This window comes from Colias philodice, chromosome 26 (genome assembly GCF_061535455.1).
Source record: "Colias philodice isolate Cphi_HAF_F1 chromosome 26, ilColPhil1 Martin Lab GWU primary, whole genome shotgun sequence".
NCBI lineage: Eukaryota > Metazoa > Arthropoda > Insecta > Lepidoptera > Pieridae > Colias > Colias philodice.
In genome coordinates this window covers 8,645,325-8,659,664 of record NC_143111.1, presented here as the reverse complement: position 1 = coordinate 8,659,664, position 14,340 = coordinate 8,645,325, and the positions used below count along the sequence as shown (strand labels likewise).

At 32.3% G+C, this 14,340-nt stretch overlaps 1 protein-coding gene across 1 annotated transcript; it reads right to left on the bottom strand.

Annotated features, from left to right (window-relative positions):
* Nucleotides 1–1,331: 1,331 nt before the first annotated feature.
* On the bottom strand, nt 1,332–14,330 carry LOC149477066 (carboxypeptidase B-like). Its single transcript, XM_089711597.1, has 5 exons — nt 14,326–14,330; nt 10,852–11,061; nt 7,888–7,984; nt 4,727–5,038; nt 1,332–1,915 (listed from the first exon to the last, which is right to left on the bottom strand). The coding sequence occupies exons 1-5, from the start codon at nt 14,328–14,330 to the stop codon at nt 1,334–1,336; spliced, it is 1,206 nt and encodes a 401-aa protein (XP_089567723.1). The 3' UTR covers nt 1,332–1,333.
* Nucleotides 14,331–14,340: the final 10 nt, after the last annotated feature.

Here is a 14,340-nt window from a genome sequence, read left to right as displayed (position 1 = left end):
TTCTAAAAAATTATGCATAGAAATATTCAAACATTAATTTACTAGTAACTAAAAATTAAATAAAAATATTCCAACAGTGAGTTCTAGCTTAGAACAGAAGCGAATTTCACAAATTCCACTTAATATTGGCTACCTGTTGGAAAAACAATAAACGTAACGTCGTTTCTGGACGAAATATGCTCTGTTGAATGAAAATGCTTCTAAAATTCCATTAAATATGTTTTATGCATTGAATATTAGTTTAGTACCTATTTATGAAGGAATGAATGAATGAAAAATTATTTATTGTACACCGTACATTTTAAAAACTTACCAATATATTCTACAATGCATAGATGGCAACCTTATCGCTGGCCGCGATCTCTACCAGGCAACCCAGATAATAATATGACGAGGTAAATAAATGATACATGGTGGTACTTAAAGGACTTGGAACGCTGAGATTGTTATAAAACATTTTGCATAAATGCATGTATATTTTGCTACGTCTATTTATATAAATAACACGATATAGAAGAAAGATTTGTTTGTATGTTGGTTCGTCACGAAAAAACTAAAAAAACTGCTCGAACGATTTAAATACATAATTTTACTGTATTCTTATTTGATGTCAATTTATATATGAAACGTATTTTAAGATTTTAATTTATGCTTCTAATTTTTGACAAAAGCAGTGGAATAAAAATACAGTTAATTTAAACAGCTAATTAAATGAATACAGTTTTAAAATCTACATTTTCCTCCATTTTTATCCTTCATTTTAATCCAATAAGATCACAGATCGTTCGGAGCAAGTGAAAACCGAAATAAACGTTCCATTTCCCGGTATTTGTTCGGGAAATGCTGAATTCAATTACTGGATTGGTACTTTGGAAAAACATTAGCCAATTGTTTTAGGGAATGCCAGGAAATGCATCGGCGATCTGAATTCATTGGGAATTCTTTTTCGCCACTTAAATACTAAGAGGGTTGAGACGTGAGTTATTTTTTATGGATATCGATTTAATGAATAAGTAAGAAAATGTTGTGGGATGAATAGGAATAAGAAATAATAATATGATTTGGTTTTGATTTAATAATATTAGTAAAATGGTAAGCATATAGAAAATGAACATCCTTTCAAGATACATGAACTGAAGTCATCATAATAAATTCAATAAAAATGTTAAAAAATTTCATAAAGATCACATATCGATTTTTTTTAGATCTTGCAGCATACTTTACAGCCAGTTAAAGACTTAGTGTAATAATAAGGATATAAGGATAGGAATTTCTCGATTAAGAATACAAAGGCTTTCATAATTTAATCGACCATTTTTTTATTAAAAATCTCTTAAAGCGTAGCAGCTCGTCTAGCACCAGCAACAATGCCCGCCCAAGTCTCCTTCACAGTCGGCTCAATATAAGCAGGATCCATGAAAAAGCCTCCAAAGAAACCGTGCAGTTCAATCTTAAAAGTCAGAGGAACACCGATCTTATGCGCATAGTCTGTCGCCATCCCTGAAGCTCTAAAACCACGGGTCAGAGCTTCATTCCCAACTCTATACCCCAAGGGGAATATACCAGGTGCATAATTGTTCATAGCATCAGCCATGGCCACTCCAACTGTATGCAGGCCAAGCGCTTGATTGGATAATGTACCGTCGTGACCCCAAGGATAGACAATTAAGGAACCAAAAGAGTGAATAGAGATGTACATTTTCAGTCTGTCGAGATGCTGGTGGAATACGTCTCGAAGCATTCTGGCTTCTACTTCAGAGAAGGTTCTGTTCCCAGGGTACACGTAGGAGCAAGGCTCTGTGCTGGTGCCGACCGTGTCCCAGAAGAAATCGAAGTTTCTGTCGATGTCGACTCCGATGCATACGGGACTGAGCGGATGGTTGTCGTTGGATCGGTTCTTGTGCCAGGCTGGGTTCTGGAATGAAAGTTCGTGTCTGATATATTATCTGTTGCAATCAAAATATAATGTAAGGAAGGCAGTGTTTGAAATCATAGCACTTACCCATAAACGTTAAAGAATTGAAACTGAATTTTTTCAAAAATAAACTGTATACAGGGTGTCCCACTATTGGTATACTAAGCGCGAAGGAACTTGTAGTTTTGCATACACTGATCACGTAAAAAATACTTTAAAAAAAAATTGGGTCCAAAAATTTTTGCTAAATTTTTCCTGAAAATCCATGTTTTCTTCTCTAGCTTCGCGCAGCCGGCATATACTGCTTCTCTAATATGAGCATTTTGTCTATGAAAACATAATCTTTAAACGATAGCTCACGTGCTGGTGGCAAAGTAGGGCAGGTTGCTTGTTTTGGGTGTACACATAGAGTTTTAAGAATTCATCTATATGAAAAAAAAAATGCGTCTGGATTTTTTAAATTATTTTTTACGTACTCAGCGTATGCAAAACTATAACCTCCTTTGAGCTTAGTATACCAGCAGTGGGACACCCTGTAGACTGCTACAAGCTAAAAATTATTATAGTGTTATGGAATATTTAAATGATCGTGACATTAATGTATGAATCTTAATTTAATTTAATTGTAATTTTATGTGTAATTGTTGTTGTAATTGTTTATTAATGTATTTTGTGGGTAATTTTGTAATTGACAATTAATGTATTTTATAACTTGACTGTATTAATTTGTAAATTTTTTCACGCCATTTAAAATGGCAGTATATGCGATAAAAAATTTTTTGTGTGCCCTTATGAACCATATACGAGCAAATAAATATATTTGAATTTGAATTTGAATTTGAATTTGAAAGAACGAAGGATGAAACCGTATACAATGCAACAGATACAGACAAAATCAATTTCTATTTATTATTTTTATGCACTTATTCATCACATTTTGGATATTTTACTGCAGGTCTAAATAATATTATTGTGGCTAAGGAACAACATTTTTTAAATTCTTCTAGTTTTTGTAGTAAATCCACTCCATACCGAATATATTTATCAATAGTATGTATTATATTGGATGTAATTTAGAAAATAATATTATTCATTTACGATCTTTCGTAATACATATATCTACACAAAAAAACCTATCATAGTTTATATAATATACGTATTACATCCATTTAGTTATTACATTTATACAGGGTGTCCCAAAAAGTAGTGATGAACGAAAGCTGGGAGGTAGAGGACCAAGAGGGCTATCCGAATCACCCCCATGTGTGTTATGCGATTTTTCGTATTTTCGGAGTTATTACATTTTTTTCAATTTTTCATCTATCGCCGAGTACGATGAGATTTTTATTTATGGTGACGTGAATTATTGCGCTAGATGCTTGATTTTTTTTGTGTGCTAAGAAGAAAGATAGGCCAATTCAGTATGGTAACATTTACTATCGTTAGATCTTCGAATAGAATAAAAAAAACAATTAAATGCCAAGAAAGATAAAATTACCCAGTATGTTCATAACTTCAAGGGCCCATAAAAAAATAAAATCACATAAAAAAGGTTTTCCATTTGGCTTTTAAAAACTTGCTCTATCGATCAGGTAGCTACCCTAAAAATTTCATTTTATTATTCTGAAGGCTTCAATCGAAAAATTGAAATCTAAATGTGGTAAGTGGAAAATTTTTATTAACATGATGATCATTAAAACCAATAAATAGGTGTTAAATTACCAGAATTTTTTTAAAATAGCCCCGCTGTTGCTCAATGCAAGTGCGACATCACCGTAAAAAGTTGTCTTTTTAATGTCTGAATGCTCTTTTATCATTTTTAATGGTTTCTTCTGCAACTATGAATTTCCGGGTTATTTCGTCCAAATTGTGGCATTCTCTCAAGTGGCCGAGGTCTTTTTAGTATCCCCATTAAAACAAATCAATGGGGTTTAGGTCGAGGGACCGTGGAGGCCAGGCTTTAAAGCAGGCATCACCGGCGCATGCGCAGGCTGCAACGACCAATCCATCTTTCAGAGTATTTTTGCCCTTTAGCCTGGCCTCCACGGTCTCCGGACATAAACCCTATTGAATTTTTTCCATGGGAATACTACAAAGACGAGAGACTGCCACAATTTGGACGAAATAACCCGGAAATTCATAGTTGCAGAAGAAACCATTAAAAATGATAAAAGAGCATTCAGACATTAAAAAGACAACTTTTTACGGTGATGTCGCACTTGCATTGAGCAACAGCGGGGCTATTTTAAAAAAATTCTGGTAATTTAACACCTATTTATTGGTTTTAATGATCATCATGTTAATAAAAATTTTCCACTTACCACATTTAGATTTCAATTTTTCGATTGAAGCCTTCAGAATAATAAAATGAAATTTTTAGGGTAGCTACCTGATCGATAGAGCAAGTTTTTAAAAGCCAAATGGAAAACCTTTTTTATGTGATTTTATTTTTTTATGGGCCCTTGAAGTTATGAACATACTGGGTAATTTTATCTTTCTTGGCATTTAATTGTTTTTTTTATTCTATTCGAAGATCTAACGATAGTAAATGTTACCATACTGAATTGGCCTATCTTTCTTCTTAGCACACAAAAAAAATCAAGCATCTAGCGCAATAATTCACGTCACCATAAATAAAAATCTCATCGTACTCGGCGATAGATGAAAAATTGAAAAAAATGTAATAACTCCGAAAATACGAAAAATCGCATAACACACATGGGGGTGATTCGGATAGCCCTCTAAGTCCTCTACCTCCCAGCTTCAGTATATCACTACTTTTTGGAACACCCTGTATAATATTAAGCTTACCACAGTATACGTATGATGAAAGCCATCAGGATTGACCATAGGCATTAGAATCCAGTCGAATTTGTCCAAAAGATCAGGTTCAGTAATATCTTCAACCAATTTATGAATAGCATACGTCACAGGTGGTATAGACAACCACTCTCTACCATGAGTACCACCATCTATGAAAATAATGGGTTTCCTTCTATCTTCAAAATTTGTGGTGGAAATCTTTAGCATCCTGATTTGTCGGCCACGGAACGAATTTGAGGGTATTTCTAGTTTCGCTATGTTTGGATATCTGCGTGCTATTTCGTCCATGTACCACTCGATCTGTAATTTATTTAGTTTTATTATTTTTCAGTTGAATTTATATTATAAAGAGAATAATTGTTTGTTTTGAATTGAATAGGCTCCGAAACCCCTGGACCAATTTAAAATTTATTTTACCATTATCCTACGTTATGCCTGATGAACATAGGCTATATTGTATGATGATTTTATCCCGGGTCCCGGGATAAGTGGCTAGTTATTATTAAACACAATTTTAAATGCTATCAAATATCTCTCTTTAATCCGTATACGTTATCCTTTAAAAAAAAACCAGAACATAGTAAAATAATGTAACAGGAATAGAATGCAATTTTACAATTTTAGTATTCAGTGCAGTTAAATCGAAACCACGTTAGCTCTTTGTAGTTTTATTTTCAACTAAATGAGAATGTTGTGCGGGAAAGTCTAATTAGAGAAAAATCAGTCAATTATAACATTAACATTTGACTCTATTGCCAGTACACTTTCTGATTTTCTAAGCATATCGAATATTATTCTTAAAGTTGTTTAGATAAATTATTTATGTTCAACTTTCCTGTAATATTTTAGGTACAGGTACAGATTTTTTAATACTACAAGATGGCTTCAGTCGCGGTAACGATTTTTTTTTACTGTACAATAGGGGAGCGCTTGGCCACGATCTCGCCTGATGGTAGGCTGAGATGTGGCCAAAATGTGATGTGGGTAGAATGAAGCCTATAATCTATCTCCATAACCATACCCGATCAGCTATATAATGGACAAATAAATTTATTTCATTCATTCATTCATTTCATTCAGCTATTTTGGCACGAAAGAAATCTAACTTACGTCTATCCTTTCATTACTACAATGTTTCACGTTTATACATTACTAGTAACATAAGCAGCCTTGATGTTTGCATTATATAGAGTAAGGGTGACAAATCAACATCGAGCTATGCTGCGCTGTACTGCGTTGTGCTGTGCTGTGTTTCTTAAGCTACGTTTTTTTAACAATTAAACGATGCTGCGCTGTACTGCGCTGTGATGTGCTGTGTTTCTTAAGCTACGTTTTTTAACCTTCCTATACTCGCGCGTTGGTCTGTGAGACCGACGAAACACATTTTCGTAATTATTTTTATGCAGGTAAATCCTGTGAAGTCGAGTTCCTTGCTAGTTTCCGGATTTGGGCCTAACTTCATTTTAGTGCACGTCGCGTGGTCGGCAGAAGTTCACGTGTGTGTGCGATTTTTTTTTGCATTTGGCGCCAATCGGTCCATGAGACCGACGCGAGTATAGGTGCAACTTTTTGTGTAAGTATTAATATTATATATTTTGTACATTTATATATTTTTACAGACTTTGAATTCTTTATGAAGTATGTATAGTAAAATATATGTATGAATGTTGCTCTAAATTATATTTTGGCCAATTTTTTAGGCCATACTTCATGTCAAAATGAACGATGATCAAATCAGATTGTTGCTGGAAGAATCAAGTTCTGGTTCTGCTATGAAGACGAAAATGACAGTGAGGTGGAAGACAACGTGGAGGTACAAGAAGAGACATACGAAACCGAGCAAGACGATGACAATGAAGAGATATCTGAGGAAAAACACAGTGAAGTTCCAGTGATTTTTACTTGGGAAAAGATGGACAGACAAGGCTCAAAACTAAGCCAAACATAGATAAATATTATGTGCTTTGATATGTTTATTATTATTATTTAGAAGTTTATTTTGTTTTGAAAAAGAAGTTCTGTTTTTAATTTAGTTTTCCCTAGTACTTAAGAAAAACATCTCAAATTCGAGGACTGATTTGTGATAGACTATAAGTCAATAAAATAATTAATAAACTAAGTATGATCAATACTATTTTGTTTCAGTACATCCTAAACAATCTAGCTCAGTATAAAGTAATCAGCAGCTCGTGTAGTCGTTTATCTCGTCAATTATGACCCTATTTTCAAAAAAACGTAAACATTACGACATAGTTGAATCCGATGAAGATGAAAGTGAAGAAGAAGCGGATATGGATATTTTATGTGTTATTTTGTCGTTAAAAGAGTCCAGTCACGGTAGCTTGTTACCTCACACCATACGTGAAAAAAAAGGAAAATTTTAATGAATTTAATGCGGCGATGGAGGGGCACGCAGCGTGCTCCAAACCTAGCATAGCTCGACACAGCGCAGCATGGCAGAGCTCCATAAAAACATAGCACAGTTCGGCACAGCGCGGCTCAGCACGGCGGGTAGCGCGCCTCGCTCGAGACTGCTGCGTTTTTAAACAGAGCGTAGCCTCACACAGCGCAGCACAGCATGGGTTGTTTGTATCCTCATTAAAATATTAGACGAGCGAGTTGACCAAACACAGCACAGCGCAGTACAGCGCAGCATAGCTCGATGTTGATTTGTCACCCTAAATGACTTTTATGCAATTATGAGAAAAAAGATTTTTTCTATTAGAGACCGCATACGTAAAAATTCAAATATTGTGTTAAAGGTGTTAAATTATTCGGATAATATCATTAGTAGGTAAGCATTGGATTTGTAAATTAAGCTGTAATAATAAATGTATGTAGGTAATAGGTAATTGTAATACTAACACTAGGATAAGATTTTACTAACACTTTATGGGCTATGTGGCCTGAATTAAATGAATTTTATTTTTTATTTATTTTATTTATTTTTTTATAAGCTGTTATATATATTTAACTAGCTTTGCCCCGCGGTTTAACCCGCATTGCTCCACTCCTGTTGGTCTTAGCGTTATGATATTTCAAATCGGACCAGTAGTTTCTGTGATTAGCGCATTCAAACAAACAAACTCTTTAGCTTTCATAATATTAGTATAGATAGTTTTAATAATATTATAGGATATTATACTTACTTCAAATGTGGCTAGGTATCTATGATAAGGTACAAGACTATTTATCTGTGAGGTCACATTACTTTTCCTCATTTTTTGAACATCTTCTTGAAGTTGACTAAAAATATATTTTCATTATATAGCTTATGTTAGTTTTAATTAATTTTCAAATATTTTTATTTCAATCAATTATGAATGTTAATAATTTTATATTGCTATTTAATAATAATACATCATAAAATGATAAATAAATAAAAATTAAATCGATTGTCCGTTATGGCTTACTATCTACTGAATCGATTTGAATAAAATTTTTGCACAATGTATGAAGATTTATGCAACTTGAAAGATAGAATATGTTATATGGGTAGTTCTACAAAGTATGGAAGAAAATGAGTCTCATTTCGGCCCACATTTTTTTAAACGTTCTGTTTGCGGAATTCAGTCTAATGACAAGAGTACAACGTCTCTAAAAGTATATAGAGCGGAACAGTCAGAATATGTAATAGTTTTCGATTTATGACCATTTTAAGGAAATCAAGCCACAGGAAACTGAGCAGGTCACCAGGAAACTGAGAAAAACAACAAAAATCGGTAGAGATCAACGAGATCAACGTTTATTTATCATGTTTTACATGAATTTGTATTATTAAATAAATTTTTAATGGTACTAGTACCTTTAATAATAACGAAAAATAGCTATATGCTTGGCTTACATACTAATTCTATACTTAAAGAGTCTTGAACAGGAACTCTATTCATCAAATGATCATTGAGCATTAAGAATTAAGTAAAATCTAATTCTAAGTTTAATTCAGTAAAATCTTCTTAAAGATAGTTAACAACATGAAAATAATGAAGTCTGAGACATAATGACACTTCATACTAGCATTGTACTTAAATGTAGTAAAAATAAATAATATAAAAGGTAGGTATTAATAACTTTGGCGGTTGAAATTGATATTTTTTGTTTTATAGCATTCAAATGCTTTATATAAATTTATATTTCTATTCTTTATAAATTTATATTTATAAAGCATTTGAATGCCATAAAACAAAAAAATATAAATTTCAAAAAAAAAAAGGTCGTATTCCATCGTTACAATATTGAATTCACTGAAAAGTGTTTCATATTGGTTGAGATGGTTGTTAATCATCTCAATAGATGGCGCGCGGTGTGTCCCTTAGACACATAAAACTGAAAGAATAGAATAAATTCGATTGCTCTGGTGGGTCACGAGTGGCTGAATTGGTCAGGCATCCGCCCCGGAATGGCGTGAAAGGATGCGGGTTCGAGTCCCACCTCGTGATCTAATTTTTTCTATTCTTTATAAATTTAAACTTTGGCGGTTTCAATACTATATTATTTTTATGCTAAATTTTAAAATCACAGTCAGTTGAGCAGTCAGGGCATGTAAACAATATAGAATCGCCTTTAATGCATCCATCATGTGCCCAATTATTGCATACTAGACACTGGAACCAGTCATTTCCTGTAGTATCTTTGCTGTGAGACTACCACAGATAAGGCACTCACAGTCAGTGTATTTATTTTCCTTTCCATTTTTTTTCTTTGCCTCTACATTTCTTGGAATTCAATTTTCGCTTCTGTTTTGAGTCAGGGGATCTATTTTAATTTTTCATACCTCAATTTCTAGCTTTTCTTTGGTTTCGCAATTTTTTCTGTACAACAAAATATTATAATACATATTTAGTGTTCAAAATACAGTGCAATGCAACCAACTTTATTTTACACTTACATGTTATTAGAAGAATCATTGTTATTAGAGATTTATTTTTCTACTAAGTCATGACATAAGTTAAGTTGTTGTGTAAACACCTACAGTCAAAATAGTACTAGGAACTGCCAAGATCGGTAAAAGTAATGTTTTATGCTTTTTTCCGAAGTTTCTAAAAGATTACGTGCATACTTAAAGATGACTATTACCAATACTAATTATCTGTAGATATTTAATTACGACAGCTACTCAAATGATTTATTTCATTAATTTATACGTAGTTTAATGTTTATAGGTAGAAAGTTTTAAATTATCTTACGCAGAAACAATGTTTTAGTGTGAACTTATCAGGATCCTGGATGGTCCTCAGTATCCTGGCTTTCAATTTGACAGGAACCTGAGACCAGGATACTGAGAATATCTGTCTAATATTTAAAAAAACATATCAATTTACAACATTTAACCAGAATTAAGCAAAACTAGGCCTTTGCGTCAGCATCTTACGTATCAAAACGCTATATTTCCTAATATTATTTATTAATTACGTAAAAAATATCTTACCAGGATTCTGGGAACTTCACTGATTACGACACCACTTCCCTTACTTACCGCGCCGGGCTGACTGTACTACGCACTAGGTGTGAATAGCTAGATGATATTCTTTGTCTCTTTCGTACGTCTGATTGACTCAGCTGAACGGCAACATCGCACGACAAAAAACCTAGCTGTTATTTGCTTATTTTACATCGACCAGGATCCTGATATGAAAGCGTGGGGACAAAATGTTGACAATATTTTTTTAATGTTTTTTTGGGAAATAAGGATAATAATTATTCTACCTAGCAAGAAAACACAGTAAACTCACCGATTTGACTTTCAAATTACCTTGATACAGAAAAGTAAATAAATCACGACGAACTTTAAATCAGAATTTGTCCGAGGGACAGTTCAGGATCCTGAGAATTTGACACTTTGAACAAAGATTTAGTGGCATAAATAAATGTTTTTATTGATTATTTTCACTGACCAACAAGAAGCAGCTTTAAATAACAGTATTCCGTACAAATTAATTACTTTGAAACGTTTTTTTTAGTATAATTTGGCTGAGCCGCTAAAAATTCCTTACTTTGTAGAACTACCCATATCTCAATTACGGTAAATAAAATGTATTTTCACGCGAAGCCAGTTTAATACTAGGTATATAGATGTCAAAAAATTATTAATTAATGTAATAAAACTTACCTACCTCATAACATTATTAGCGTGTATTCCATACTCAATGTTCAAATCATCGAGATTTTTCAGAAAAACCTCTTGTTTTTTCGGTTCAACGATAACAATACCTTCCTGGCCTACAGACGCGTGACTAAAATAATCTAGATCCAGATCTTGAATTAGACTACCTAGGGCTTGTAGCTTGTGGTATGTTGATGGCCGTACGAAGTAGGACTTCCATCTGAAAAAGAGTAAGTATTTGTGATTAATATGGAATTAATATTTTATTATTTATGGTTTAATTTATATCTTCTTATATATAAAATTCTCGTGTCACAATGTTAGTCTGCATACTCCTCCGAAACGGGTGGACCGATTCTCATGAAATTTTCTGTGCATATCGGGTAAGTCTGAGAATCGGCCAACATCTATTTTTCATATGTACCACGGGCGAAGCCGGGGCGGACCGCTAGTATTTTTATATATTTTAATAATGATTGCTAAGAACGTTACTAACAGCTAATTAGCTATTAAGTCGTCATAAAAAATAATTACGTTTGCAATCCCTTGCTATTCTTTCGCTAAAATGTTTACAATGCTTCTGTAGAAAATAATAAATGGAAATTCAGTTTTTGCTTTGTAATAAATGTGCGTTTACTCTATATATACCTATTTTTGATTAAAAATAATATGTACATTCGAGATATAATAAAATAATATATTATATAATCATATTAAACATTTGTTTATCTTCTTCTTCATTGTGTTGTCGTGACTCGTGGTGCAACTGAACATTTGAAACAAATTTGAAAAAAAGAATTTGAAACAGACATTTCTGTTTTATTTTGATAAACACCTGGCTAATTCCAAGAAAGTTTTATTCAATAAAGATTACCGCTTCCATATAAGTACGTATGTTATCTTTATGTTATGTAAACTGTTTCACTAATAAATAATATTCACAAATATTTCAGTTCTTTTTGCTTGAAAAGTTTTCAACTCCCATTCCAACGAAAACATTGTAATAAAACCAACATGAAAACAAAAGAGCGTATGTGCTGAGCACACGTGTCAGAAGTGAAAATTCTTGGGTATAGGTAAACCAGAATCTGATGGCAAATTGGGAAATCAAAATTTTGAGTGTGCAACCCTAGGGAAAATGGACTGAACGATCTTGATACTGCTTATTTTTTATTTTGTCCTCAACATCATTAGAAACATTACATAAGTGAACAATACTGTACTTAATAATGAGATATCCACTTAATATTATGTAGGTACATACTTACATGTATAATATACATATTACTTTTATCTATGTAATACTGTATATTATTATTTACACTACCTATATTTGTATATATTCATTATCATTATGCCATGTAAAAATATGGATGTAATGATAATGCAGATCAAAACTAGATTGCTAATAATTTTTTATAAAATAAAATAAAAATAAAATAAAACTATGTTTATTTTCGTAAGTATTATACACACATTATAAAATTTACTTGGACAGCTTGGACTTGACGAATAGCCGTATTGGAAACTCCTGTAATAAGTTTTCATAAAATTATATTGTAATCAACAAACAATATTATACCTACTTATAATATTTTTTATTTTAAGTATCAAAACGGGTAAGTCCAATTTACCAATAAAATATTCAAAATTGAAAATTGTGATGTGTTTGACCCTTCTTCATCCAATGTTTTTCTATACACATTATAAAAAACACCTCTTGCTTGTGATCGCAGCGGCTTTTTCGACATTTTCGAAGATTTTTTAGACAAAATCCTAAAAATTATTCATCAATTGCAAAGAAGACAAATAATTTGACAACCAATTTGATAGTTGTCAAATAAAATTGCCATATGAAAATCTTTTATTTCGTAAATATAAATATGCCATCAGATTCTGGTAGACCTATAGTAGCTGAGATATGACCCTATAGTAGGAACGAATGAACAGCCTTGCGAAGCAATTGCTGGGCGAAGCAGCTCGGTCAGTGTGGACGTGGCAGTTTTTTCACGTAAGTACCACATGACAGTTCTTTGGCATCCTTATTATGATATATGCAAATATTATGTAGGTATAATTAGAATGTAATATCGACATGATTATATAAATATATAAAAACAACTATGGAGTTTATTGCCCGTTCTTGTTTGCAGAAACTGCTTTCCGAACCGGTGGTAAATAGTAAAATTATGTTATGACGATTCAAAAGTGCTTCTAGAAAAAGTCTAATTGAATAAATTAATGTAAATGCAATAAAATGAAAGCGCGTATGTTAAAATGTTGATGATTTAATAAAATATATATATCTATAGATGTACTAACCCATCAAATTCTTCATATTTAGCAAACGCGGAGACAAACAAACAGAAAAGTATTAACGCCTTCATCATACTAAATCTAGGAAGATACTGCTGCTACAATTATTAGCTGAAATATTGTATCGATATAATAAATTAAAGATTAGGTATATTGTATCGATGCACTAATCCCTATAATATTGATTAAAATATAATAACTTAGATTAAATAAGTGAATAGTAATAATATTTGTATTCGCACGTGAATCAATATTTTAAAACATATTAACATAAATTACATCCTGAATATTACTTTCGCAATGTCATAAATTGATGTTCCCAGAATTTTAAGAAGATTATTTTGCAGACTGTATAAAATTTGGAAATTCAACGAGATTAATTCAGTTGAAATGCCATTTTTATGATGTTGGATGACACCAATTATTTTTCAGTCATTTGATTACTAATTTAAATACGGGATGGCAAAATGTTTATGTAAAACTAGCTGTGCTCCGCGGTTTTACCCGCATTGCTCTGCTCCTATTGGTCTTAGCGTGATGATAGCCTATAGCTTTCCTCGGCTATCTAACACCGAAATAATTTTTCAAATCGGACCTGTAGTTCCTGAATTTAGCGCGTTCAAACAAACAGACAAAAAAACAACTTCAGTTTTATAATATTAGTATAGTATAGATTTACACGTGTATTAGATATTCATAAAATATTCGACATATTGTAATAATTGGTAGCATTTTATTCCACTAACTAGTCTATATGCATGCCTTGCGATGCAATAAATTTGAACTATTTTTGAACATTTACACCTTTGGTGTCATTAAAGATAACTAATTTTAAATGAATAAATAAAACAAACAAACAAAACTGCTTAACAAAGTCTGTAAAAAAAATTGTTGGTGATTTTTTTTCAATAAGTTCTTAAAATGAGGATTATTGTCTACCGAGTGGTCAAGAATTTAACAAAAAGACAGGGGTTAGAATCCCGCCTCATGATATAATATTTTCCATTAAAATTATTTAAAAATTTTAATCACTTCACAATAACGCATCAGACAATTAGTTATCTCATGTGACATTGTGATTATTTTTTTTTAATCAGGATTAACGGATTGAGCCAAAGGTTGATTAATAATTGATAATAATATATTAGAAATTAGCTTATTAAAATACCTCATTGCGTATCAC

Excerpts from the sequence above, each read along its gene's own strand:
- LOC149477066 (XM_089711597.1), bottom strand. Across the intron at positions 7,985-10,851 it reads CACGCTAATAATGTTATGAG|TCAACTTCAAGAAGATGTTC; the intron begins GTAGGTAAGTTT and ends ATATATTTTTAG. Across the intron at positions 1,916-4,726 it reads TTCATCATACGTATACTGTG|AACCCAGCCTGGCACAAGAA; the intron begins GTAAGCTTAATA and ends CTTTCATTCCAG.